The 15,822-nt window shown below is 46.1% G+C and overlaps 1 protein-coding gene and 1 long non-coding RNA gene across 4 annotated transcripts in view; one reads left to right on the top strand and one right to left on the bottom strand.

The window, feature by feature from the left end:
• LOC142579180 (uncharacterized) overlaps positions 1–15,822 on the top strand; it is a 159,838-nt gene that overhangs the window by 13,362 nt on the left and 130,654 nt on the right. The gene's annotated exons all lie outside the window — the stretch shown is intronic.
• Positions 6,654–15,822, bottom strand: part of Gycalpha99B (guanylate cyclase 1 soluble subunit alpha 2) — a 218,480-nt gene continuing 209,311 nt past the window's right edge. For all 3 annotated transcript variants that reach the window (XM_075689146.1, XM_075689145.1, XM_075689144.1), the window contains exons 9-10: positions 15,637–15,791; positions 6,654–9,243 (exon numbers count right to left, since the gene is read on the bottom strand). In XM_075689146.1, coding sequence (XP_075545261.1) covers positions 9,036–9,243; positions 15,637–15,791 — 363 coding nt within the window. In that variant the 3' untranslated portion in view covers positions 6,654–9,035. The remainder of the gene's footprint in view (positions 9,244–15,636; positions 15,792–15,822) is intronic.

Genomic DNA, 15,822 nt, shown 5'->3' with positions numbered 1-15,822 from the left:
ACGCAGCACAACGAACATTCAGGAAAGCGTACACTGCTGAATAAAAAAATAACTAAAACAATAAAATTTGACCTCTCGGGGAAAAAAAAACAAGGACAGGTTTTCTAAAAAGTAATATTCCACGTTTTCTTCTTCTTCTAACGTCAAGTGAGTAAGCAAACATTAGTACAAGTCAACGTTTGCCATGAAAACGAGGAGGGCGTAACAAAGAAAAAGGTTTACTTGATTCATTCGATCTCGGCTGCAGCTGGTATCAATTCAGCATATGCTCGAGAATTAATGTTCCAGTTCATTAGAATTTCAAATGACCATGTGCGCCATTGGCGCTTTGAATATATGCAGAGGGTTCACTCTTGGTTCGATCAGTAAACCTTTCTCTTTCTCTCTCTCTCTCTCTGTGTCTCTCTCTCTCTCTTTCTTTGTTTAACCGACGAAGCGTAAACGAGAATAGGTATGTCAGGCAGGACACATCTGTCGCGTAATTATGTTCTGCACGAACGGCTGGAGTAGGAAAGTAGTAAGAAGGCGTGAAAGTAAGTTTACTAGGTCTAGCTGATGATGTTCTCACCCGATGTCATGACGACCATCGCCGCATCTATGATGATTTTTTCACAACGCCTCCTAGTTCAAAAATTAAAAAAAGACTTTGGCCGGATTATAGTTTGATGCCTAGCGCTACGCAAAACGCTGATTTATATAAACATACGCACCCTCTTATAATGTTGTTAATCATCAGTGTATAGGGTGTCCCAGCTAACGTTAGCCAAACTGTTCAAAGAAAAGAAAGATTGAAATACGGTGCAAGATACGATTATAAGACCTACGGTGAACGGTCGTGAGACCTTTGCCAACCGAACAGCGTAGGTCTTATAATCGTACTTTCCAGCAAGATTTTTTCATGTTTCGTATTTTTATAGCTTGGCTAATGTTAGCTGGGACACCCTATTCACTATACGCTGTCACCGAATTATAATATTTTAAATCAGCAATTTCCAGGGATTCGACGTTACAGTGACGAAGTTCCCTAGCTTCAAAAAGAAAAGGGGGGAAGGGGGGTATTGCACCATGCGTTTCACTAGGGATTTTGGTTAAATGAACAACATTAACGACAGAAAGCGAAAATTGCTCTAGACACCGTACTGGAGGGCTTCTTACTGATTTTCGATACCCGCGGTTCTGTCAACGTACGACTTAACGAAAGTACATAACCGTTATTACATGCTACCGGTCCAGCCGGGTCTTGAACCCGTGTCCTCGTGACATCACGTCATAACTTCTGCGCCACTGAACATGGTGATCTTATTAAATTTAAGAGAGAGAGAGAGAGAGAGAGAGAGAGAGAGAGAGAGAGAGAGAGAGAGAGAGAGAACGGCAAAGGAAAGACAGGGAGGTTAACCAGAGATTATCTCCGGTTGGCTACCCCGTACTGGGGGAGGGGCAGAGAGATGCGATAGAACTTTATAGTTAAAGTTTTACGTTGGGCCAGCGGGATGAGGATGGCCAGGCTAATGAAAGGCTTACTTGGACTTCTTGTTCGCCTTGTTAAACACCGCGTTGCTCGGCCACTCACGAATTAGCCGAGGTAAACGAAGCGCTATATGGCCACCAACGTTAATCCTGCGCTACTTCCACACGTGCGAGTCTGACAGTGGAAGCCTTCTCGTGCACCGAGCACGGCCAATATTCACGTGGATCCCTTTCCGTTAAAGAGAGTCGCCCGACCCGACGCTAACAAGCATCGGCTTCCCGCTGTGCACTTTTTTTTTTCTTTTTTTTTTGCGCACGCTCCAGCGGTCGGTCACCACGGACCGACCTGCATCGCTCGGCTCGCAGCAGAGCACGCGTCGTTATCGAAGCAGGATCCGCGCTTCGCTTGGCTTAGATTGCTGCCTCGTGGGGGTGCGACTGAGAGGCGCCAAGGTAAGGGCGCAATACGAGCCCTCTTGGGCGTCAGTCTTCGACTCTCGTATTGTCGAGTTCGATAACTATCGTGGATGAAGTAACGAGTATTCTGTCTTTAAAATAAGATAGTGGGCAACCTCCTGTATTTTTGTACCACCCACCCCTTATGTAATACCCCGCAAGGGGCCTTTAAGGTAATAAAATGAAATGAAATGAAATGACGGTGACTTCAACCGCGCTCAACTGCCGTGTGTAAGCGTTCCAGAAGAGAGAAGGAGCAACACCAGAGTTTGATATGATTAATAAGCGGTCGTTGGTCGGAAGGCAACAAACAAGCGGAAGAATGCTAGCGGTTGTGCGCTGTCGCCACGCTATAGGCACCTTACAGCGGCCGGTGGGCGCTACGACCCTTCTATTTATCTCGTTAGTGTCAGCAACATCGGCCGCTAGGGATGCGACGAAAATGGGATGAGAGAGAGAGGGAGAGAGAAACAAGCTTTATGATACACTGGTGACGTTAGCATTGAGATCTCAATGTCAGCCAATTGCAATACCGCCCACCTGCAATTACCACGACAACAACAGCGAAAATATAATGTAAACAGTGAAAACAAACTAATCGGTGACGTGATGCTACCTACCAAACTTTAAAGAAAAACACAGAACAAGATGGCAAATGACAAGAACGACCAAGACCCATTGCTCATCACTCACCTGATGTTGTGCGCCGAGCTTTGTCAAGCTCAATTTCGGCAATGTTCGCCTTTCTTATTTGGACCTCTGACACGCCAAACTCAGGTCTTGGAAACTCTTGTCTTGTGATAAGCAATCGGAGATGTCCCCACGAGTGTGCATCGCTTCCCTACCGTTTAGCTACCAGTGCTCGCTACGTTATGTGTTCCGGCATTGGTATCAATTCTGAAAAACATCAGCACATCAGGATGTAAGGAAAGCAGGTATGTTAACCAGTCAGGTAGCCAACCAGTCTGGTTGGCTACCCTACGCTGGGAGAAGGGGAAGAGAGAGAAGGGAGAGAGAGAGAGAGAGAGAGAGAGAGAGAGAGAGAGAGAGCATAGAGACGTGCACAGACAGTCATTGAGTAAAAGCCGCTCGTGCAAACCAGACGTTCTCAGAAAGCACAAAGATGCCCATAAAAGCCGCGGGCTTCTTATCGGAAGTTTCGCGATGACAAGGTTGGGATAGTGCTGCACCGCCACAGCTATAGACGTTTCCGACACAATAATAAATGTGACGTGAGGTATGAGGAGTGTAATGAGTTGCACATTTCGCGCCGCTCGGACCTCTATCATCCTATACGCTTATAACACATGCAGTAAACACAGTCAACATGAGCAGCGTGGGCGCACCAGCGTGGGCTGCAGCGAACGCCAGTTCTGGTCTAACACATCAACTATGCGTTTTAAAGCGAATCTTTCTTTTTGAATCCTTCAGGAGCTTCCCTATCGTGGCTGCTGAGAGCTGCTGTCCTGGTGAATAGGTCATAGATAAGAAAAAAAGAACTAGCCTCGTACCCGATGGTGGGACCAAAGCTAGTTCCCCCAACACCTCAACCCGATGCTCTATCCATTGGGCCCCAATCATGCGCACACTTTCGCCGTGCCAATGTCAACTAGTTCTTTCAGATAATCGTCACGTGTGTAACATTGCTTGGCACGGGTGCGCAAGAGCACATGCGTGGGGGCAAGTTTGAAATGGGCAAGTTATTGCATTTCATTAAGGAAAATCAATTTAGCGGACGCTCGCAAGGTGGAGGAAAGTTCGCGAAAAGAGAAAAAGAAATTGTCAGTCACACGATAACAGCAAGACGCTAAAAAGGAAACCCATACGTGTTTCCCAGAAAGAAAGCTTCGCAGTTGAAGAAAAATTTGTCCTGGAGCGGGGGATGTAATTTTCAAGCATTTGATTAATCGCTTCCCAAGCATAGATTCCACATAGATTCCAAAATGTACATTGCATCTCCATAATTTTATGTTAAGGTGAATGCGTTATATCTTGCCGGTTTTTCTTTAAAATAATGAACAGAGCTTCGGTATTCACAAAATACTGCCTTCTCTTTTCATTGTCAAATGGGTACGTGTTCTCAATTCACATAATTCGCTCATGTGCATCTATGGGCTTCATTTAATGTTAAACGCATCTACCACAGGCAACTCACGGTCGCTCTCGTGCATAAGTTTGACATCCTAAATCACGCTGTAGAAAGCTTCCAAAAAGAAACAAAAAGGACTTCAAGGGGCACTTAGTTATCCCTACGTGGATGAATGCGAAAGCATTGAGGCCACGTCAGCAGAAGCGCAGCGACTTCCGGTGACGCCACTGGCGGAATCACTTGATTCAAGCGGCTATGTCAATGGAAGCGCCGCGACGTCACGTGCCCAACGGTGTTCGTCACAAGGCGCGCACAACGCAAAGTCATGGATTCGACTCCCACCAAAGGTCGTGGGTTCGAGTGCGTCAATTAACTGTACCCTAATTAACTTTCCCTTAACACCGAAGGTTGTGGGGTTATGTGTATTAACTAAGTATTTCTTAATTAACTGGGTCCTAACTCACACCAAAGTTAGTGGATTCGACTCCCACCAAAGGTCGAAGGTTCGTGGCCTTCTTGGACCATCGTGTGGTCACGCCGACGCCGACAACGCGGGATTTTCTGCCTCATGAACCATTTAATGCTTTCGCATTAAAAAGGCTCCAGCAAAACCCACCTCAGGATGAATGCTGACGTCAATGCAATTACCATTGAAAACGATGTAGCGACACAACGTAGAGCCAACACCGAGGCGCGTCATGCGTGTCTGCAACAGGGCTCCTCTCTCGAGCTTACCACTGGACACGCTGCGCCATCTAACCGTGCGCCGCGAAGTCCATCCATGGAGCGTGTGTGAATATACATTAAGACAAGATTGTTTGAATATATATTATGGGGGTACGATTACGCCCCGCACCAAATACAGTTTAAAGTTGTCGTTTTTTGTTTTTGTCGAAGAGCGAAACATACCCAATGGTACACACACAACGACCCAAGTCGACGTCACAAAAGTTCATTAAAGAGCGCCACATACCTAGTGGCACATATCCAGTGACCCAGGTTGGCATGAAAGAGGTACATTAAAGATTGGCACGCACCCAGTGGCCCAAGTTGGTCCCACGCTTGGTTTCGAACGTGGTTTCCTCTGCACAGCCGCCCGGTGCTCAACCCACTAGACGATGAAACTACCCAATAACCTAAGTTGGCGGGAAAGGGGTTAGATTTCGACAAACAAGCAGACGCACAAACGTGCCGTACACTGGGTGAAGTTCCCAAAGAATGCTAATCGCATTAATAATCTTTGTCCACGGCGAGGTTCAAACTGACGACTGTTCCTTTGCAATCCAGGTGTTCTAACCAGTTAGCTACGGCGATTAGACTAAAATGACTAAATGACATTTTATTTTTCAGCCTGATGCATGTTCGGCGAGGTATTGAGACGCACCACTTCGCGCTTACTTCGCGGGAGACAAAATTCTTCCGTTGTAAGCGTGTATGTAGAGCGCTACTATGAAAGCGAATATTTCTTTTTTTCTTGTGCTGCAAGAGTCTTCGTTTAATTAGTAATAATCCTGTAACACGTGTGAAAGGGAACGTCAGGGAACTAGCAGTGTCTGCCAATCTGATAGAGAGTCAGCGGCCGTTGTAAGGCGCACAAAATCTTTACGAATTGCTTGTGCAAGTGCACTTATTAGGGTAAACGTGGGTACCCCTCTGCTGTCTCCTGTATGTCCCATTCGTTTTCTAAAGTAGGTATGTCGTAGCTTTTCCCTCTCTATTTCTTTCTTTTTATTTTCTCCCAATGCGCAGTTTCACGTTTATGGCACTTTGTTTAAAGTGTTCTACGACCTGCCAAAATTAAATTGATACATAGCGATCTTGGTGCAGTAATCCCTCCTTCGAAAATGTGGCGATGTGCTCTTCAAGACGTGCTCTGAAGGGCAGGAATGTAGGGTGCGATTTAGTTTTTCAAACATTGCGGCCGCGGTACTACAGAAAATGAAAAAACAGAAGAACCGACCAGATGGCTCTTGTCTGCGAAGATAGAAAAAAAAACGTATGAAATTTGTCTTTAGTAGATTGTCTATTCAAAGGCTGTAACATCACTCCTACACGTCTTCAAATTAAAAAAGAACGAAAGATGAGCATATAGGTTTAAAATTATCATGGTCTGTTCAGTGCTACAGATGGGTAGTTCTTTGCCTGCACTCTGAGATCCTAAAGCTTTAAGTATCTTAACTTATTTTTCTTTTAATATAAGCTCATCGGAGTTTTATTACATGTCGTTCAGAGTGGCTCACACTCCAACGTCCACGTCATCATCAGCGTAATGTAATATAGAAAGCTTGGCGTGAAAGTTGGGCTAGGCGAAAATATTGGTAGTAAGCAAAGGCCGGAGGCATGTTCCGTCATCCCGCCAAGTTTGATTTTTACCCCTTAATGTGATTACGTTTGAACTACAGACCATGTGTTGTCGGTTTCTTTCGAGTTATTCAACCAAATAAGTGCACTGGCCTGCAAACACGAAAGCCCATTCAATATCACAAAATGTCATGTCAGAAATAGCGGCAGGTGTACGAGCCCACTCACTGAGTGTAACCGATGGAAGCTGTTGTTGCTACGCGTGGAACCGTTAATTACGGATATCTCCTACTTTGTTGACAGGTGTTTTCATTGTCCAGGAAAAGAAAAAGAAGACATGGAGCATTTTTCATATTTTATTAGACCAATTTCTTCCATGCATCCACTCTACAACAGCCTCCTGAACACTTACGACATGGGCTCTATCGGTCATACCTTGTAACTCTTTGGCAAAAATTTCATAGCATAACCAAATGTTAATCACACGAAAATTTATTGAACTTGCGAAATGGTTGGTTTTACGATCACCTAGCTCTCGATCCTCAGGAATCTAGTCATATTTCGAATAAACAGCGCAAAAAAAAAAAAAATTACGATGCGTTTACTGGCCACTGCGCAATGACAATGCTTCAGTGAATATAACTATTGCAAACGGAGAAAACATAGGAAAGTTTAGCGTTTATAACTGCAGTGAACGCGCGGAAGCCAAGCGGCGAGCAATGACCACGATCAGTTATAATGAAACATACACCGTAAACGATGAAGCCTGTGAACACATATCGGCGAGCGGGATAAGATGTGACGGGGTTCCTCAGTGGTAACGTGTGCTCACGGTCATACCAAATCTTAAGTATTCAAGATGCACGCAGTGAAATACTACAACTTTCCGGAACAATAAAACTGGCAGGTGTCACGGTATGAAATGGACACGCACACAAACAGCTGAAAACTTTTTCAAGCATCACACTCGAAACCCTGTCAGTTATGTGGCGGATGCTCCACGTAAGAATTACACAATAGACGCCACTACCAACATGCTAAAACACTATAGTCTTCATTCGTGCGTGACGTTCACCAAACAAGTGCTGTTCGTTTCTAACTGCTAATTGCAATACTGGCCACGTGCAATTACCACGACAACAACAGCGAACATTTCATGTCAACAGCAATAACAAACTAGTCGGTTACGTTACCCTACGTAGAAATCTTCCCGAAAAAGAAAAGGAATGTACAAACCATCTTGCTCTTTAGACGCCTGCTAAAACAAAGCCGTGTAGAGCTAAAGGCTTAGCCTACATTAGTGAAAATTAAAACCGAAATCTGAGCCTACTGCTATTATGTTCTCTGTGTTTTGCTTTCAGCGCTCTATTGACAGCATGAACGCTGACAATAAAGCGCCTCATATACTTTTACCATGAGAATCAGCCCCTCCCCCATTCCGCGGCTGGAGTCGAAGAAAAAATAAATAAATTTCGGCAACAGGAACAATGATAACAGCTCTCTCTACACATATCTGAAATACAATAATTTTATCCCGGAAGATGTTGCCTTTGCTACTGTTCAATAAGAAATTATGTTCCATTTGTTATTCACCGTGATCACCTGAGGTACAGCGAATGACATAAGAGAGCGCTTTGAGGATTAGCCGATATGAAGCCACAGAGTTGATAAATATCATCACTTAATGAGGAACAATGGTGTACAGAAGATAATTTCATTCACTTGATGAGCAGCCGACAGGAAAACCCAATAAAAGCGATGTATCGTACTTCTTATCATTTTCCTTTTTTTGCCAACTGGTTCCGTTATTAATTTTTTATTCCTACATAGTAAACTGCTCTGATAGGAAAGAGCGTAATGCTAAATTGCAGCGATTACATCACGGCCTAAGTGCACGGGAACAGGTAACCCTACACATAAAGCACTGCATCAGCGTTTACCCTTCACAAAACTTGCTAGGTAGCCTTCCCTTGCCCTGACATAAGCTCTACTGCAGGTCAGTGACACTTCGGACAAATGAAATTGCGCCGATATCACCAGCTGTCGTTCCACGTTGTCACAACGTTTTGTCTTTGTCCGTCAACTTTGCGGCTTCCTCGAGAACAACGCCAAGGACAGTTTGGAGTATACTGATGAATTTGCAAGTACTTTTGAGGGGTTCTTAAGTTTCACGCATGCGGCTGGAGTCGAATCCACGACGCAATGCCAGAACCGCTTACGCGTGCTTCGGGTGCACGCTTTCGGGACGTTCTACACAAATCCGTAATATTAAATAAAAAATAAATACGCACACACAGTCTGCAGCAATTGACACAGCGACGCACTTGTAACAAGCATGTCACGCCCTATCGGGCGTGAGTTATTTTTCCCCTCTTCTGTTCAGAGCGAACCTGGCTTTACTTTTAGCCGACTGCGGTCCGCACCCTCGCGCACCGGACCACCAACGCGTGCGTGAACGCGCTCTGGAATTCGAACGCGGCGACCACTGTCAGCGCAGTTGCGTCCCACAACACCGCACTTTGAGCAAGTCTCATTGAGCGTCAACGCTCCGAACCTTCCCGCTCTGCGTGCCCTTGAATTCCGACGCTTGGACTCGTCCTCGGCTATGCAGCACAGTCCACGCGCACATCTCAGGCCCGCCCCATCGTCGGCAGTGCTCGTTAAAAAAAAAAGGCGATCGGCAATTCCTTCGTGTCCCATAACCGCGTCGCGTGCCGCCCGTTCAGGCGAGCCAAGTCTGCGAGGCGTCCATTCGCAGCTCGCGCTGGGCCTTTCGTATGTGCACGTCAAGTGGTTCGGCCGGGTCCAGTTTGGGGTGGAAAAATCCCTTAAGGAAGTGGCAGGACCCCTTGATGTGCTCCGGGAAGCCGTCCGGCAAGTACTCGCGGGGCCGGGCTTCGAATCGAAAGCCTTCGGTGTGCACCAGTAACCTGCGAGAAACCACGCGTGAGGTTTGGACAGTTGTGTAGAAAGCAACACAGCATGACGCTAATAGAGCACGCCGAATCGTCTCGGACTACGCCCCCCCCCCCCCTCCTTCCATCAACCGTACCGGAATAAAACAAGAGCGCGCGTACTGTAAGACGCCAACAAATTGTTTGTTGAGCAAAGAAGGCAGTGTTGTTCAGAACATAAAAGAAAAACTGGCGGTACCGAAGTTGTGGATTTCGCATTGAAATTCCCGTATCCCGTACCCTTATACGAGCGAGACTTCGAGCATGATAGCTAGATCGGAGCCTCGGTGCTAAATATTGCGATTTGCATTTTGTCGAGTTTGTTCTCTACGGAATCTCCCGACTACGGACCCAACTCCGCCACCACACCTGATCTAACTTCTCGTATGTTTTATCGAAGTTCTTATTGTTCCATTTGTGAGCAACAATACACCTTTATACGGACACCAGATGTAACTTATGACGTGGAAATTTGACTTACGTGATGCGTTCGCACAGCGGCCATGCAAGAGGCGCCATATTGGCGAGCTTCAATGACCTATTTTGTGCAACCATACACAATTACTTATTTAATGACACGTGAAGTGCTTTTTTTATATGTTGTTCTTCGCATTCTACCTCTATTCGAACTTTCTGTTATTGTGTTAGACCAACATTGCCTCCTCATATGTAGTGTAGATGTTCTTAGTATTATAGATGTTATTACATTTGAGATTTTGTTTTATTATTTTATGTACCCCACTCCCCTCTGTAAAGCTCTGCGCGCTCGAGAGGAAAATAAATAAATAAATAAATGGATAAACGTAAATTGTTCGCATTCCATGAAGTCCTAGTCCTAAGTAGAAGCCCTACTCCTAAGCAGAGCGACGTGGCGTAATAGGGATAGAAATGCTAAGCTGGTCCCAAACGCTCTTATAAGAGAAATAAATTGAGTGACACGCTCACATGCTTTGCACACATCACGCCTCCGCGAGAGCGCTTTGCCAGAACTATATATATATATATATATATATATATATATATATATATATATATATATATATATATATATATATATATATATATATATATATATATATATATATATATTCAAGCTAGGAAGCACAGCCACGAGTATGCTAAGCAACGGTTGTGTAAGGTGGTGGAGCTGTTAGCTTCGCTTCAATAAATTCCAGGCAAGCCATTTACGACTCATGACGAAGAAAAGATAAAGACTTAGAGGCTTGAGCTCGTCTCCGCACTTATTACCATGGCCAGACGGCAATTTTGAGCATTAACCGCGTTATTATTTGAGCGCTCCATTAGCTCGATCGTGACGTTGACGTCTTTCTCGAATATTTCGTGAATATGTGCTTATGTAACACATCTCAACGAAAGCAAGCAACAAAGGAAGAAGTAGTGACATTATGATGGAACAGGATCATGAAGCGAGCGATTGAGCAGGTATGCACTCACATCGTCCTCGTGATACGGGATGTATTTCTGAAACTTTTGAAAAAAGAAAACTTTCCATCAAGATGGCACTAACACAAAAACAGAACGTGTTCTCTCGGCCAGCAATGTTTTCGATTTCGTTTGTGCAGGCTGTTTGCTGCTCTCGCAGTATGCGTCACCTGCCCTCCGTGCAACGACAAAATCAGCTCGACAATCACTCGCGCACTCCAATTGATTTGTTGTCTGAGCCGAACCACGAAACTGCAGTGCCGGTCCTCCTGGATAATCATTTCCGTTTATGGTACGCCCCCACATCTGCACAGATCATTTCTCGTTTCTCGTCCACCCTAATTTGCCCTTTCTAATGCGAAATTATTTGTCTTACTTGCGGCACTCATACCGGCCATGATCATAACCATGTGGACGAGCTGCTTTTGCGCCGTTTGTGATCTTCTGTGATTCGGCTCCCTGCTGGGAAACGTGTGTCCACGCGTTCACGAGTCAAGGCGTGCGTGCGTGCGTGCGTGTATATGATGTATGTGTATATATATACGTTGGCGTCTGCGTACGCGAGTAGGCGTTTAATTACCGTGGGTCAGCAGGCAGGCCGCGAGCCGGGTCTTCGCGGAACCTTAATTAGGGCAGGCGCGCCCCGCGTGGACGCCGGCGTTGCGGTGGCGTGTGGGCGAGCGGGTGGGGTCGAGTAAGGCGAGTAGAGGGCGGAGGAGGGGCAGGGGGTGGGGAGCGGTAGGCGAACAAGCTCAGCACCGCGTAAAGTTTCTACCCGCCGAACGGCACAGCCTGAGGCAGCACCGCAGCAGCCGCGAAACGGAGCACGGATCAGCGGACGTCGTCGACGCGTCTCGCTGAGCCAACGTTGCGTCGCTCCGCTCTTGCGCATCGGCGCGCTGCCTCCTTCCGTTCTTGGTTTTTGTTTACATCTCTCTCTCTCTCTCTCTCTCTCTCTCTCTCTCTCTCTCTCTCTCTCTCTCTCTCCGGTCCACCTACTCAGCAGGCATCGGAGCGAGCTAATGCTGGCCTTGCTACTGCGGGCAAGGGCCGCAGGGCTGCTTCCTTGCCTCGACGAGCTCCTAGATTCCAGCGGGAAGGCGGATGTTGGGGAAAGGAGATATCGGCAGGGCAGAGGTGGGTCCTCGACTCGGGTAACAGGTGTCCGCTCCTTGCTCTGCGTTTTCTGTTGCTGATTGCCGATGGCGTTTTGAGACCTCCCTTTTAAACTAGTAGCTGAAAAGGCGTTGGGAAAGGACAGGTGACATTGTAGCGGGTTGTTTAAAAACGATGCACTTTTAACTGCGCGGGCTAAGGATGTCTGAATATAGGGACGCTCTCGGGATTTGCGTGCCGTATTTTAGGAGGGAATGTATCAAACACAATTAACAACCTCCCTTTAGCAAATGCGCTACTCCTACTTTAACGATGTAAAACACACTGAATTTCCCTACACGAAACGCTTTCCATTAATGTTCAATTCATGCGAAGCACCGATGTGAAGAACTGCTGAAGACATCGTTTTTCGTAATGGCTAGAAAGGCTACCAACCAACCAGACAAATAACAACGCCCCACAATGGAAATAAAACAATTATTGCGATGCATTTTCCTCAGCAGAGATTTTCTGATAGTGCGTTATTTTCAGTGCAAAGAATACTCGTCCAAAATAGACAGGTTGCATGGTCGCCAACAAAGGCAGGGCTGCAGCACGCTGTGCACAAAGCTGTTTATGTACTGCCTATAAGTGACGTCACGGGTTCTGTCTTCTCTCTAAATTTTGCTTCTCTGTTAACGGACCGATGTAAGGATTGTGTTGTATCTATACATGTATACATGAAAATACTAGTGCGGACTCCTGTGTAACAAGTGACCGCACTTTAGGTACTGGACTGTTCTTTCGGTGTTGGTGCCCGTAGAGACAATTTTCGTGCGCTTGAGTTCGTGCATGTGTAGTTTTTTTTTTCAAATATTTTTTCTTTCTGCCTTTCCTTTTTTATTGTTGCTCAGGCAAGATGGTGGTGATAACTTTATTGCACACAGGGGAGTTGCGGACACGCAGGAACTTGGGCTCAGGTAACGAATTTGCAATTCTGGGACAGCCGGCTCTGACCTAGTACACCTTTCCATGTTTCTACACCTAAAATAAAAATTAATTAATTAAAAGATAAAAGCGCTTACTTAGTGAAATTCGGAGCGTAGGGGAAAATAGCATGCGAATGCATTACCTCTGTAATTTACATTTCATTCATTGCATAACCGTTGGAAAATGCTAGCGCGTAAATGAATGAACGGCTACCCGTCATCGCATGAAATGAATAAACAAAAATAACAACAGCATACATGAAAATGAATTAAACAAGACGCCAGTGAGCAGAACACAGACCACAAAAATAACGACAATAAAAAAGGCACGTAGAAGCAAATGAACGTAAGTTCTGGTCACAAATAAACACATAAAGTCAGGCCCAGTAACAAATTTCATTTAGTTGAAATCTTCGGACAAAAATATTTCAAGAGTCGCTTAAGAATTGTGTTTTGTTGTTCTTCGAGAAGGGGAAAATAGTCGAGTTTTCGTATTAAGGCACACGCAAACGTCAGTGAGTGAGGACAGCCATTGGTATTGCCCACACCAAGTTACTGTATTTACTGAAACCTAACCCGGCTTCGAACTAAAGCGATGGCCAGAATTTGAAAGTTCATAAAAAAATGATACAAAATATATTTTTTTTATTGCAAGCCGACCGGAACTTCAATATAAGTAAAACGCTATGCATTCTTACCTGTGTGTTCATGCATGATAGCGTTGCAATGGGTCCGCGGGGCAATTATTTAGAAGCATATCAAGAGAGCTTCATTTATGGACGAAGCGGGTAAGAAATCTGGCGCGGCTTTGGTAATGACCTGCGTGCGAAGCTTCGTGCTACAAGCTGATCCATTTAGAGAGAAAGAGAGAGCAAATGATAAATGAAAGGTAGGGAGGTTAACCAGGACTGGGCCCGGTTGGCTACCCTACACTGGGGAAAGGGAAAAGGGGACAGAAAGATTAAATGAAGAAGAGAAAGTCCACTGGGGATATCGTTCAGTCACTCAGTCCGGATCACAGACGCTGACTCAATCCTGTGGCTTTCAAATATCGCAGCAGCGCTTTTGTGGCCTTTTGTAGCTGCGATATGCAAGGCCATGGTCCCAAGATCTTGTTCAAGGTGAACGGTTTTCTATCTAACTGGTTGAGAGCTGTGCAGAGATCTTTATCTTTCATTTTCAAAAAATGGGCAGTAGCACAGTAGATGCTCTATAGTTTCCTCGACACCGCAAGCATTGCACTCGGCGCTATCAGCCATTCCAATCAAAAACGCATATGCATTCGTGAATGCGACGCCCAAGCGTAAGCGGCGCAGCATTGTTTCCTCATTATGCGGAAGCCCTCGTAACAGCCGCAGTTGCATAGATGGATCGAGGGAATGCAATCGATGTTACGCTATAGCTCTCCCATGCTTTCTAAAACATGCAAGTCAAATCTTCGAGAACTTCAAAGCGTGCAAGCACAGGCACTACGTGTTTGCCTATGCCTTCCGCGGAGCGCCTCAACAGCAGGAACCATTATAATGACTCAGGACCATCCGATCACCACTTACATCAGCACCGACACGCTTAGGGCCCATGTTCGTCATGTTTCACGGACGCAATCAAGTTCTGTTGCCTGCCTGCCAGAACGACGACCACAGGCGTCCTTCTCCAACGAGGTCAGCAAGCATCGTGCCTCCCTACCATCGGGCTTCAAACCCTCAGCACGTTCAACCTCAGCGTTGTGGTGTGTAAAACAACCTCAAGTGCGTCTTACGATTCCAGGGATAACAAAGAAGACCGACCTGCCTATCTTGGCCCTGGAGCAAGCAGTTCAGGATTGTTTGCACACTTTCTACTTTGACCGAGTCCGCATATATACGGATGGCTCTTCCACCCAGACCAGCTCCACCGGCGCAGTGGTTATACCATCACGATCACTAAGCATCTGATACAAGAGTTCTCACTTGACAACATCGACCGGTTCGGAGCTTGTTGCTCTCCGAGGTGCCGTTGATTATATTAACAACCAACCGGCTAATCGGTGGGCAATATTCTCCGATTCGAAGGCGGCCTTACAATGTCTTCTGTCATCTCTTCGTCGTGGGTCCTTTGAAAAAGTCGTGTCGGAGATACGAGAAATGCACCATCACACGATCGCGAAAGGGCACGACGTCGTGTTTCAGTGGCTGCCTGGCCATTGAGGTATCTCCGGCAACGACCTCGCTGACGAAGCTGCTAGGAAAGCGCACGAAGGAGCAACCCCTGTTTCTATACCTAAATCGCGGACTGACGCAGCCCAACACTTAGGCAAGCCAGTGCACCGTATGACAATGGAGAAGTGGCACACACCTGAATTCACTGATCCATTTAAGTTCAAAAGCAGAAAACAGGGGTGATTCTTAAACCGAATTTCGGACGTCGACTGTGGCATAACTGAATCTCACAGCAGCCCCTTCTTTTCCAGCCTGCATATACACTAACATTCTCACTGATAGCCCGCCGCTACTCTTGGAGTGACATAAAAAAACGCTTGAAATGTAATGCAGCAGCTTGTTTTACGTGTTACAAAGAAAGCTTGATGTCACTGTTGTGTGAGCAGGCCTAAGCGTGAAGAAAGAAATAAAGAAAGAAATAAAGAGAAAAAAGAAATAAGGAAAGGTACACTCTGACAAAATGTTTGTGCTTTTTTGCACATTCTATTCAACGCCACGGAGCAGACGACACACAGAGAACGGGACACGCACCAGTTGCGCATTGTCTGCTTCGCGCTGCCGAAAACTGCACAGAAAACCGCGCCAGCTTGAGCAGCACCAAGTCCTTTTGAAATGTTTGAGGTATTCGCTCAGTCTGCACCGACCTGTGTGTGGTGGGACTGACGTTGATGTGCATGGCGATGCTGCCAGACTCGAACTTGTTGGCGAGGGAGACGTCGTTGCCGATGAGGCAGTAGCGGGGCATCTTGACGCCCACGACGCCCGCCAGCACGAGGCCCGTGTGCAGGCCGATGCGCATCTGCGTATCACGTGACGCCAACCAAATTTCA

This window comes from Dermacentor variabilis, chromosome 4 (assembly GCF_050947875.1).
Source record: "Dermacentor variabilis isolate Ectoservices chromosome 4, ASM5094787v1, whole genome shotgun sequence".
In the NCBI taxonomy this organism is placed as follows: domain Eukaryota; kingdom Metazoa; phylum Arthropoda; class Arachnida; order Ixodida; family Ixodidae; genus Dermacentor; species Dermacentor variabilis.
Note: the sequence above shows the minus strand (reverse complement) of the source record. Positions and strands in the feature narration are given on the sequence as shown.